The sequence below is a fragment of the Hippopotamus amphibius genome, chromosome 3, assembly GCF_030028045.1.
Source record: "Hippopotamus amphibius kiboko isolate mHipAmp2 chromosome 3, mHipAmp2.hap2, whole genome shotgun sequence".
NCBI classification, from domain to species: domain Eukaryota; kingdom Metazoa; phylum Chordata; class Mammalia; order Artiodactyla; family Hippopotamidae; genus Hippopotamus; species Hippopotamus amphibius.
The window spans coordinates 152976721-152988820 of NC_080188.1; the positions used below are offsets into that span (position 1 = coordinate 152976721).

The following is a 12100-nucleotide window of genomic DNA, read 5'->3' on the forward strand; positions in this document are numbered from 1 at the left end:
TTTTTAACACTATATACAGCTCACCAATCCGACCAGGATGCAGCTTGAAAACCGTAGTCTGGAAAACACTTCAGCTGTTTGGAAAGCCTTCTGTTAAACCGAAAAACCCTGGGTGTTGTGGCACAGACTGGTTACCAAGAACCTGCTTGTAGGGCTGGTTGACATGGCAATCAGAGTATTGTGATGTAAGGCAGGGATTGACGCTAGGATTCTAATGTTGTGGCTTCTCACTTTGAAAGAAGATAAAAGCCCAAGTGTCAAGAGACTTAACACCCCTCTGACCCGATTCATATCCAGTCCTGGACTGGCTGGGATTCTCTCACTAAGCTGGGAGCTGGAGGAACAAGCCCAAGAGGAAATAAAAGGTGCCGGAAGTCGCATCAGCTTTACCAAGAGTATCCTTTCTTAGTAGCAGAACTGTAACCTTTATCCAAGTTCAGTAAAATATTGCCACCTAAGCAAGTTGTGTTGAGCCTATAACCCGGGGGGGGGGGGGGGGGGGGGGGGGGGGGGGGAGGGGGAGGGGATCTTGGGCTCCTACTATATCAGTGCAATATATTTAAATAGATTTGCATACAAAAAAAGTTAGAATACATGCTACATTAATGAGAGATTATTTCTCAGGGATGAGATAGAGATAGAAACTTTCTACCTTTGTACTTCTCTATTATTACCTTTAAGAAACTCACTTATATGTATTTCTTATAATTGGAGAAACAAGGTAAAGACATTCAAATAGGAAAATACAGGCTAATATGAATAATGAAGTGGGTAGGTGACTGACGTTTTTCCTTTTCACGTCTCAACCCTCAAGAACTTTTTAATGAGCATGAATTGTTTTTCCAATACGAAAATTTGTTTTAAGAAATAAAAGAAACTCCCCTCAAACCCATTTCACGTCTTCAAATAAAAATAAATGCACAAATCCTTCAACATTGGAAGAAAAAATTTGTTCGTTTCTAAATCAACACAATATTTGAACGATTTATTCATTAAGCAAACACTGGTAAGAACGAACTGAACGCCTACTATGTAGTAGAAATTCTCACGGCTTTCTCGCTTATTACGTCAATTTGATTAAAAAAATGTTTTTAAATCAAAGACGGTTTCGAGAAACCCCTAACTTTCTAAAACGCGTTCCTTAGAAAGGAAGGGACGCCGCGGTTTAGCACCTCCCCTCTCACGTGACCCTCTCACCCGCGGGAAGCCATCTTAAGCATCGCCTCATAGAAGAAACTACATCTCCCAGAATCCTTGCGCTTTGCGTCGTGTTGGCACTTTTACTGGCCGGGTCTGAGAGCTGAGCCTGTAGCCGGGCGCCATCTTTGACTCTGGCAGTCTTGAATTTTTGCTGGTGTTGCTGCTGAGAGGACGGCGGGCGGCGGCGGCTAAGAAAGAAGAAAGACGTGGCAGCAAGCGGGAGTCGGGGATAGTGTCGACGGTTCGGTAAAGTTTCTGTTCTCTGGTAACTAGACCCGTTTTTTGCTTCCCGGGTGGCTTGGGGCCGGGGAGGTGGGAGAGAGGGCGAGGGGAGTGGCTGCGGCCTCCCCTCGCCCCCGGGTCGCGGCCTAGCCCGGGAAGTCAGAGCGGGTCCTTAGGCCTAGCGGTAACGACCCCCTCCCCCACCTCCCGGCCGCTGCTGTCGCCGGGGCAGGGTGGGAGCCCCAGGTTCCCGCTCCCAATTCCCATCCACCCCACCCCCAACCCCATCCCACTTCACCCCACCCCCACGGCACCTCCTCCTTTTCCCAACCAACCTTCTTCCCCTCCCCCACATCCGGTGTTGGCGAAACTGTAGGAGCCCGGAGCAGCCCCAGGAAGCCGACTTGTTCCCTTACTCCCAGAGGAGAACTGACACTAGATTGCTTTCTTCGGGGCAATAGTTTCCCTAGTTTAGCGGACCCCCGCTGCTTAAATCAAATTGAGTGCCAGGAGCTGATTTTACCTACTCTCATTCCTCTCCAGGGTCCCACTACTTGGGAGATTTTCTCAAACTCCACACACAGAAAGCCACCGACCTTATTCCGGTATCCTACACCCCTTACCTGCCTTAATTACACTTCCCACCCCCAGCCCTCAGCATCGGAGTCAAGAGCAACAGGGACACTTCCGTTCTCCTTTGTAGGATTGATGAAACCGTAATGAAGAATACCCCTTAAACTCCCATAATCGGTGCGGATTCCATGGGGAAGGCCCATAATTGTTGACATCTTCCAGGCCTTGGTTCTGGACCTTGAGAAGGAGGCTGAACTAGTGATAGTGATGCTTTTTAGGATAAATGTATGTAGGTATTGGGGGAAGGGGAGGGATCAACCGAGAAAGCATGGAAGTGGTTTAAAGCTAATATTTCAGTTTTTGCTGCTCATATAGAGTCCAACTTAGGAGTTACTCATTTACACGCTGTAGAGCTTCTCCAGACTAAAAAATGTCTGAAAACCAAGCATGGATTAACTCTTGATACAAACAGTAAATTGAAAATTAAGCTTGTGAGTAAAATTTTAAAATTTTACTCTCAGAGCATTTATTTTAGCTATCTACATTGAAAAAAAAATTGTATTACATTAAAAAATTGTATTACTTTTAATTAGAGTTGAAATTAGCATTTGCTGTTAATGACCAGTATGTGGAGTCTGATTTAGCTTTCCAGAATTGACATTTTGGGTTGTATTGCCAAATCACAGTCCTAAACGATGAATGTTGAATGATGCACTATGTTTTTGTTTAAATGAAAGTTACTGAAAATAATTTACTTCAGAATTAAGGGAAATTGGTGTTGCTATCATGAGGCAGCATAAAAAATACATACTTTAAAAGTCAAAGACATTTCAAGCAGATATAGTTCCTGATGAAGCAGAAAGAACGTGGACCTGGGATTTAGAAAACCTGGTTTCTAACTGCTACTGATCAACTCTATTACTTTGGGAAAGTAGGCCTCAGTTCTTTTTTCTATAACATGAGTAAATTGGACTATTTGAATTCAGAACTCAAAAAGTTGGAAGGGATCTTAAAGCCCTCTGTGAAAGAGTTTGGGAATGTTCTCCATTGCTGTCATTTTTCCTCCAAAAATAACCTGGCTTGGAAGTCATTGGTCCAAAGGGAATTTGACTCCCCATAGAAATTGGAGAAAAGGTGATGCAAGTAGAGAGGAACAGCTGTGTATCTGTTTGAGGAGTAAACCCACTAACAGATTCTGGTACGAATTTTGGAGACATAAAAAGAATGAGTGTATGTACCTTAAGTGTACCAGTTTCCTCGCTCTCTCCTGGCAGAAGATGTAGCACTTTCAGTGGTGCTGAGATTCTAGGATGTGTTCCTATTACTTCTAATACAGGTGAAGATGTGGTAGAAGGAAAGATGGTGGCAGAAGGACTGGATAAAGAGGCAAAATTGCCCGCTAAAAAGAAAAGGAAGAAGGGTTTGCGAATTAAGGGGAAAAGGCGACGAAAGAAACTGATCCTTACTAAAAAGTTTAGTAAGGATTTGGTATCTGGGAGGCCAGTTGCAGATGCCCCTGCTTTATTAGCTTCCAATGCCCCTGAGCAGGATGAAGAAAGTCTTTTTGAGAGCAATATAGAAAAACAGATCTATTTACCTAGTACTAGAGCCAAGACCTCCATTGTGTGGCACTTCTTTCACGTTGACCCCCAGTACACCTGGCGGGCTATTTGTAACCTCTGTGAAAAAAGTGTTAGCAGGGGCAAACCAGGTAGCCATCTCGGGACATCTACTCTTCAACGACATCTGCAGGCAAGGCATTCACCTCACTGGACCAGGGCCAACAAATTTGGGGTTGCTAGTGGGGAGGAGGATTTTACTTTGGATGTACCTTTATCTCCCTCTTCGGCTGGAAGCAGTGGAAGCTTTGAGTATATCCCTACTGATCCATTAGATAATAATGGAATGGGTAAGAAACGTGATAAATCAATATCTGATGCTCTAAGGGCAGAAAGAGGGAGATTTCTCATCAAAAGTAATATTGTCAAGCATGCCTTAATTCCTGGAACAAGAGCCAAGACATCTGCAGTTTGGAATTTTTTCTATACTGATCCTCAGCATATCTCAAGAGCTGTATGTAATATATGTAAAAGAAGTGTGAGTCGGGGTAGGCCGGGTTCTCACTTAGGAACTTCAACACTTCAACGACACCTGCAGGCCACACATCCCATCCATTGGGCAGTTGCCAACAAAGACAGTGGTGCAGTTGGAAATGGATTAGATGACGCTGAGACTGAGAGAAATGATCTCTTGAGTGATACTTTGCCTGGAGAGAAGTCTACAGGCAGCCAAGATGTAACAGCTGAGGACCTTAGTGACTCTGATTCAGATGAACCTCCTGTATTAGAGGTTGAAAACAGAAGATCTGAAAGTCCTATTCCTGTTGCAGAACAAGACACTCTAATGCATGCACAGGAACAAGAAACAACATATTGTGGAAATTCAACCTCAAGTCAAATAAGTCAGGCCATTATTCAAATGATTGTGGAAGATATGCATCCTTACAACTATTTCTCAACCCCAGCCTTTCAGAGGTTCATGCAGATTGTGGCCCCTGATTATAGGTTACCATCTGAAACTTACTTTTTCACTAAGGCTGTACCTCAACTGTATGATTGGGTCAGAGAAAAAATTTTCTTGACTTTGGAGAATGTTCAGAGCCAAAAGATCCACCTGACTGTGGACATATGGACCCATGACCCATCCACTGACTATTTCATTGTGACTGTACACTGGGTCTCTTTGGAAACTACACCTGCTTCCAGTAATGGCAGAGTCTCCAGTTTCAGAAAGTGGGCAGTTCTTTGTGTAACAGGTTTGGCCAAAGACTGTTTGATAACCAACATTTTACAAGAATTAAATGACCAGATTGGTCTGTGGCTTTCTCCTAATTTCCTCATCCCTAGCTTCATTGTTTCTGATAATTCTTCTAATGTGGTACATGCAATCAAAGATGGTGGTTTTACCCACATGCCATGCTTCCTGCGTTGTTTAAATATAGTCATTCAAGACTTTTTCTGTGAGCACAAAAGCATTGAGAACATGTTAGTGGCTGCTAGGAAAACCTGTCATCATTTCAGTCATTCGGTCAAGGCCCGTCAGATACTGCAAGAGTTCCAAAATGATCACCAACTTCCATGGAAAAATTTGAAGCAGGATGAAGCTGGCCATTGGATTTCTACCTTTTATATGTTAAAATGGCTCTTGGAGCATTGTTACTCAGTTCACCATAGTCTTGGTAGAGCCAGTGGAGTTGTGCTCACCTCCCTTCAGTGGACTCTAATGACGTATGTTTGTGATATTCTTAAACCATTTGAGGAGGCCACCCAGAAAGTGAGTGTGAAGACCACAGGATTGAATCAGGTGCTACCCCTAATCCATCATCTACTCCTTTCCCTGCAGAAACTCAGAGAAGATTTTCAAGTTAGAGGTATTACCCAGGCCCTCAATCTGATAGACAGTTTATCTCTGAAACTTGAAACTGACACCCTACTAAGTGCCATGTTCAAATCTAAGCCCTGTATCTTGGCTGCTTTGTTAGATCCTTGCTTTAAAAACAGTATGGAAGACTTTTTCCCTCAAGGTGCTGATTTGGAAACTTATAAGCAGATCCTTGCTGAAGAAGTTTGTAACTATATGGAATCTCCACCAGAGGCCTGCCGTATTGCAACTTCAGAAGCTTCTGGTCCCTCAGCTATAGTAGGAGCTGATTCATTTACCTCATCTAGAAGAGAAGGCACCTCCAGTTCAGGGTCTATTGATAGTTCAGCTGCAGATAATGTTGCCATTGGAGGCAGAAGCTTCATGTTTCCTTCTGCTATGGCAGTAGTGGATGAATACTTCAAAGAGAAGTATTCAGAGATCTCAGGAGGTGGTGACCCATTGATTTACTGGCAGAAGAAGGTGAGCATATGGCCAGCTTTGACCCAAGTTGCCATTCAGTATCTGAGCTGCCCCATGTGTAGTTGGCAATCTGAATGTATCTTTACTACAAATAGCCACTTTCATCCAAAGCAGATTATGAGCCTGGACTTTGACAATATAGAACAGCTGATGTTTCTGAAAATGAACTTGAAAAATGTTAACTATGATTATTCTACATTGGTTCTGAGCTGGGATCCTGAGAATGAAGTTATTCAAAACAATGAAAAAGAAATATCATCTTAATTTCTTTTTCCTTTCTCCATTTAAAATGGGCAACTTATTGCTGTGTTACTGTATCCTATTTGCTATAATTATTATATATAGTTATACTAATTATTCTGTATGGACAATCTGGGGAAACCCGAAAACACAGGAAGGGCTGAAAATTCCTCAGAGGTAATATAATGTTGACAAAGTGAAGATTAAGATTTCATAGTAGTAACTCAGTGTAGCTGTCACTTGAAATTTTGTTTATACCAATTGAGAGGAAAAAAAGATATTTTTTAATTAAAAAAATATAGTGCAGCATTGAAAAGCCTTAGGCTGTTTCTGGCTGGTAGATTGAACTAGTAATTGGTTTTAAGTAAAAATTTCTTTCAACATGGAAAGTTTGCTCTGAAACCAGTGAAATAGAGAAAAAGCATACTAAACTGGTATCTTTCCCCACCTCCACCATTTTTCTATTTCTTTAAAAACCCTGATTCATTCTTACAGCTTGGCAAAAACAAAGTTCACAAAATTGTTTTATATTTGGGAATTTCTAATTGCCTCCTCATACTGGTCAGCTTTATAATTTCAACTTACTGTGATAGAGTTGCCCTTTATATTTAAGATTGGATATATATAAAAAGGAAGCATTAGAAAACAATTAGGAAAAAATTACTTTTTAGTCTTTGAATTGCCCCCTTTACCTTTTATTGTAATAACAATAAAACAAAGATTATGTAGGTATCTTTATATAATTTATGGGTAAATGTCAATGAAAAGTTTACAAAATTGAAAAAGATTGAATGGAAACTGAAATGAAAGCCCCATAAGCATACTGTGACAGACCCAGTATCCATTTCCCAAAGAATGTTTCTCTGAATTGACATGAATTCGCAGAAGAATTAAGAATTAAGGCAGAATTAAGAATTATTAAGGCAGAATTCTTTCTGCCTTATATGTCTTTTAAAAATTATATGGAATGATCCATAATACTGTATTCTTAACTATGAGATTATTTTGGCCTTAATTCTTATTTAAAAATAAGCAGTATTTTCATGTGTAAGGAATCATTGCCTCACTGGTAAAATGAGAAAATTGATCTCAATTGATCTTGCCCCTTTCCACTCTGAAAGTATGTTTTTGTGATTGAGTGGGAGGCCGGAAATGATGACTTTTAGTAAAAGTCTATTAAAAGTTTCAGACTGAATAACTAATGTAAGATCCCAATTTTTCCTTTTTTTCATTTTAGATTTGGGGATATTCCCTGCCCAAAAATTTCCTGGAAAATTGACTAGTATTAAGTGTGAGTAAAAGGTGTCCACTTTTTTTTAAGTTTTGATTTTAGTTTTGTCTTGGGTAGTATTTGGCAAGATTTAGCCTAGAAATTATGTAGTATATATTACGTGAGAATCAAAATTGCTATGTTACTGGGCTGGTTTCAAAATTTAGAACTCATTTCTATGTATCAAAATCGTTTTTTGTTTTTGTTTTTTTTTTTGAAATTCTTAAATGGTAAATGTACCATTGTGAAATGAAATTTCAACTCCAAAAGTTTACCTTTTTACTAACTGGAGTAAATGGATAATTACAAAGTCTTTAGTTGTAGCCATCACTAATAAAAAATTTGGAACTAGGCTGCATAAGCAAGCCTTTGCAGGGCCACCATTAAATGTCATGCCAGTGACACTGGTGTTGCTGTAAAAGAAGAAAAAAAGTCTTCCCTTATTAGATAGAAGTTTTCTGTATTTCTACAGTGCCAGTTCAGGATGGCTATAATGCTGTTGTGCCTTCTACAGCTTGCTGCACCACTCTGTAGTTACTCTATAACTATACATTTCTATCTTTTTTGGTTAAACACTCCCTGAAGATGATAAAAGATGATGTGATGATATGCATACATCCATATTGTACACACTGATAATATGTGTAAGGATTTCCCTTCATCTTTATTTTGTGGGCTGGGCAAAATTTAGTGTAACATATTAATATACTTCATGATACTTTGGTATAAGAGGAAGGTCACTATTTTTATAATGAACCCAAATTTAAAGGCTTTTGTAGTGTATTTTAAAAGGGAAAATTTACCCAAATGTTTTATTTCTACACATTTGTGTGTGTGTGTATGTATAAGCCAGTTAGTATATATGTATATGTATATTATACATAAAACACTTTATATTTTTACATACAAGTATGTTTTTATTATACAGATAATAAAGATGGGGGAAGGTTTCTGTCTTTTTCTTAATAGGTGAAGAAATCTTGAAGACCAGAAATTGGATCTTATTGAATTTTGGTGTTTTTCTTTTTCTTTTTTTCTTTTTAAATTAATTGTTCGGCTATGGAAGATGGATCTTTTTTTTTTTTTTAAATAATCCTTTGACTCTCAAGTTCATCTTTATATGAACTCTTTTTTTTGTTGTTTTTGTTTTTGAGGAGATAACTAACCCTAGCTGTCTCCAATTTGACAAAGGTTATTTGAATGGACTTAATCTCTCAGTAGTTGGGAGATGTTTTAAAAACACATCCTGTGTTTGAATTGTGGCTGAGAGGTTTCCTTGGCAATGTGAGGAGGAAAATTCTTTCTGCCTCATTATTATTAATTCATGGATTGAGTGTTGGTTCGACCTACAGGCGTAATAGATTGGAACTCAGTGAAGACACAGACATTCCTGCTGAAAGCAACCAGCTAATGTAAGTGTAGAAATGTGTTTTTTTCCTTATTAAAGGAGTGAACATTCTTGCAATTTAAGGCATCATTTTCTGATGATCAATAAGAAATCAAAAAGTTACTGTCAACACATTTTTTTCTTGTAATTGTTTACAAGTTTTTGGTTTTTTGATGGAAATATATCTACCCCCTCTTTTTTTTGATAATATATGCACATTATAAAAAAGGTAAAAACAATACAGACAAGGTAGACTCTTCCTGTAATTCCACCTCCTCAGAGAAAAGCACGGTTAATAGTTTTACCATGGCATAGTTCAGTGTCCATACATATAGCTCTGCCTCACCTTTTTTTAATGACTACATACTGTTTCTTTATATGGATAGATGTGCCATAATTTAATATATCCCTCATTGAGAGATATTTGGGTTTTTGCCATTAAAAACAAAAACAGCCCCACATCTAAAAACAGCTCTGTACACACGTATGTGAAGTATTTTTTTGAACCACTTCTTAGATGCCCATTTGTAGAATTGTTATAATTCCCTAGAGAGAGATTATACCAATTCACTGAATTAATGCAGTCTTTTTGATTTTTATAAGTTCTTAACACATCCCTTTTAGTGAAGATATTAATCTTTGGCCATGTTGCTGATAAATCTTTTGCTCTGTGAATGTTTTTCATTTTACATCATCAAATCTATCAGTTTTATTATGGTTTGTAACTTTGGTATCATGTTAAGGACAGGTCTTTTTCATCTTGAGCTTATTTAAAATAAAAAAAAAAGGATGCATTTTTTCCCAGTGCTTGGGTAGTTATATACTTTATATTAAAAATGTAATCTAAGGATTGTAATTATATGACATTGCCTCTTTTCCTCCGATTAAGCATTGTTAACTATTGCTTGCTTTTTTGCTCAGTATAGTTATGAATTTAGAATCTTCGTTATATAGTGCTTTTAGTGAGCTAAAGCCTCTTTGCCATCCTTGCTTTTATTCCCCTGGAACCTTTTTGTATGAAGTAGAAATTGTTTTTTTTCAAATGGGTGGCTAATTTTTTTGATTAATTTCAAATGCCACCTTTTCTAGAAATTACTTGAATTCTGTTAATCTGTACTCATTCATTTGCCAATATTACATTTAAATGTTATCTTTCACATCTATGGTATATCAGGAAGTACAAGATCCTCTCATTCTTTTTAAGATTTTCTTCATTTTTCTCACTCTAAGTGATTTTTGCAGTCTGTCAAGTTCCAGTAATAAAGTATCATTGAGATTTTGAATTGAATTGCATTCAATGTATTTACATTATTTGGGGGAAAAATAAACCTCTTTACCTTTCTGTTCCATTATCCCTCCATTATCCAGGTCTTCTGTGCCTTAGTAGTTTCATAGTTTTTGGTTTTGTCTTTATTTTCTTTCTATACACTTTAGGTTTATTGTGAATAGGACTCTTGTTATTATCTGGCACATAGGGAATTTATTGGGTTTTTTTTAATCTTACTATTTTAAATTTCTTTAGTTGGTTGTTAGATTTTATAGTTTGCAAGTATATAATCTGCAACTACTAAATTTTTTGCCTCATCCTTTCTTTTACACTTTTTCCCCCTTATTTCATATACTGGACTCTGGAACAGTGTTGAATGATAGTGCAGTGAGCCTTTTTTTTCTTTTTTTGCCTTGAGTGATTTTACCTCTAGTGTTTTACCATGTTGCATGTGTTGATAGTTTCTGGTGAATCAGTACATTTATGCCAAGGAGGTTTCTTATAATTTACAAAGAATTTTTATTGGGAGTAGATGTTGTATTGTAGCTTTTCTTTTTTTTTTTTTTTTTTTTTTTTTTTTCATTTTTTTTTTTGTTTTTGTTTGTTTGTTTGTTTTTCTTTTTTGGCACACGGGCTTAGTTGCTCCGCGGCATGTGGGATCTTCCTGGAGCTGGGATCGAACCCATGACCTCTGCATTGGCAGGCGGATTCTTAACCACTGCGCCACCTAGGAAGCCCTGTAGCTTTTCTTTTTTTAAGCCATTTTAACTTTAAAAAATGACAATTTTAAATCTCCCGCCCCCCCCCCCCCCCCCCCACTGGTTTTCTGTTTTGGAAATCTTAAGATATCATAGAGTTTCTGTTTTTAACCTCCTTTTATTCTATTGATATAATGAATTTCCCAATATTTGTCCTGAAATAAACCTTCTTTGATCATGTTTTGTTATTACTTTCGATGTACTTTGCTTTATTCACTCTGCTTTATTTAAGATTTATCAGCTGAATCGTAAATCAGATACCCCAAGTAGTTGTTTTAAAACTTTTTTGAAAAGTAGTGAAATAGTGCCTTTTCACTGTTTTGTTCTTTTTCTACTACTATTATTTAGTTATTTTTTCTAAATTTTTTTCCCTGAGGTTAGACTACTTCCTTCAGTAGTTGTTTTTTTTTTAATTTTTTAAATTAATTAATTAATTAATTAATTTTACTGGCTGTGTTGGGCCTTTTTTGCTGAGCGTGGGCTTTCTTTTAGTTGCAGTGAGTGGGGGCTGCTCTTCGTTGTGGTGCGCAGGCTCCTCATTACCGTGGCTTCTCTTGTTGCAGAGTACAGGCTCTAGGCATGTGGGCTTCAGTAGTTGCAGCACAGGGGCTCAATAGTTGTGGCTCATGGGCTCTAAAGCACAGGCTCATTAGTTGTGGTGCACGGGCTTAGTTGCTCTGCGGCATGTGGGATCTTCCTGGAGCAGGGATCAAACCCGTGTCCCCTGCATTCGCTGGTGGATTCTTAACCACTGCACCACCTAGGAAGCCCCCCTTCAGTATTTTTTAAAAGAATGCATGATATACTTTTTGTGACTATTGCAAAAACTTCTTCCAAGTCCTGAGATCTCCTTCAAATGTAGCTTGAAAGACTAAATCTGAGGTCATGATTTCTCCTTTCAATTCTGGATATTTTGTCTTTTGGCATTTTAGAGATACAGATGAGAAGTCAGGTGTCATGTCTGATTTTCTTTCCTTTGTCGCCAGTCGGCTTTTTCCCAGAAGTTTGTGTGATTCTACCTTTATCGTTGGAATTTAAAAATTTCACCATATATGGTATACTAGAGATGTCTTTAAAGAAAATTTCTGCCTAGCATTTCAGGACCCCTTTAATTAAAAGACTCAAGTTCATCCAGTTTAGGGAAATTTATTGTATTGTTATTTTATTATTATTGCTATCAGTTCTCTTCCTTTCTTGTAGAATTTTCATTGTGTAGACGTTGAATCTTCTGGAATTATTTCCATGTTATGTATCTTTTCTCTCATGTTGACATCCTTTTG

At 38.0% G+C, this 12100-nt stretch overlaps 2 protein-coding genes across 13 annotated transcripts in view; both read left to right on the forward strand.

The window, feature by feature from the left end:
- Positions 1-1314: 1314 nt before the first annotated feature.
- The window catches only part of ZC3H11A (zinc finger CCCH-type containing 11A), a 44673-nt gene continuing 33887 nt past the window's right edge, over positions 1315-12100 (forward strand). For 2 of the 12 annotated variants that reach the window (XM_057725903.1, XM_057725904.1), the window contains exons 1-2: positions 1319-1465; positions 7376-8820. The gene's annotated coding sequence lies outside the window, so the exon portion shown is untranslated. Of the gene's footprint in view, positions 1466-1965; positions 2173-7375; positions 8821-12100 lie in introns of all 12 variants that reach the window. The other 10 variants (XM_057725897.1, XM_057725899.1, XM_057725900.1 and 7 more) reach the window with 10 other exon arrangements.
- Positions 2179-7369, forward strand: ZBED6 (zinc finger BED-type containing 6). Its single transcript, XM_057725891.1, has one exon. The coding sequence runs from the start codon at positions 3220-3222 to the stop codon at positions 6160-6162; it is 2943 nt and encodes a 980-aa protein (XP_057581874.1). The 5' UTR covers positions 2179-3219; the 3' UTR covers positions 6163-7369.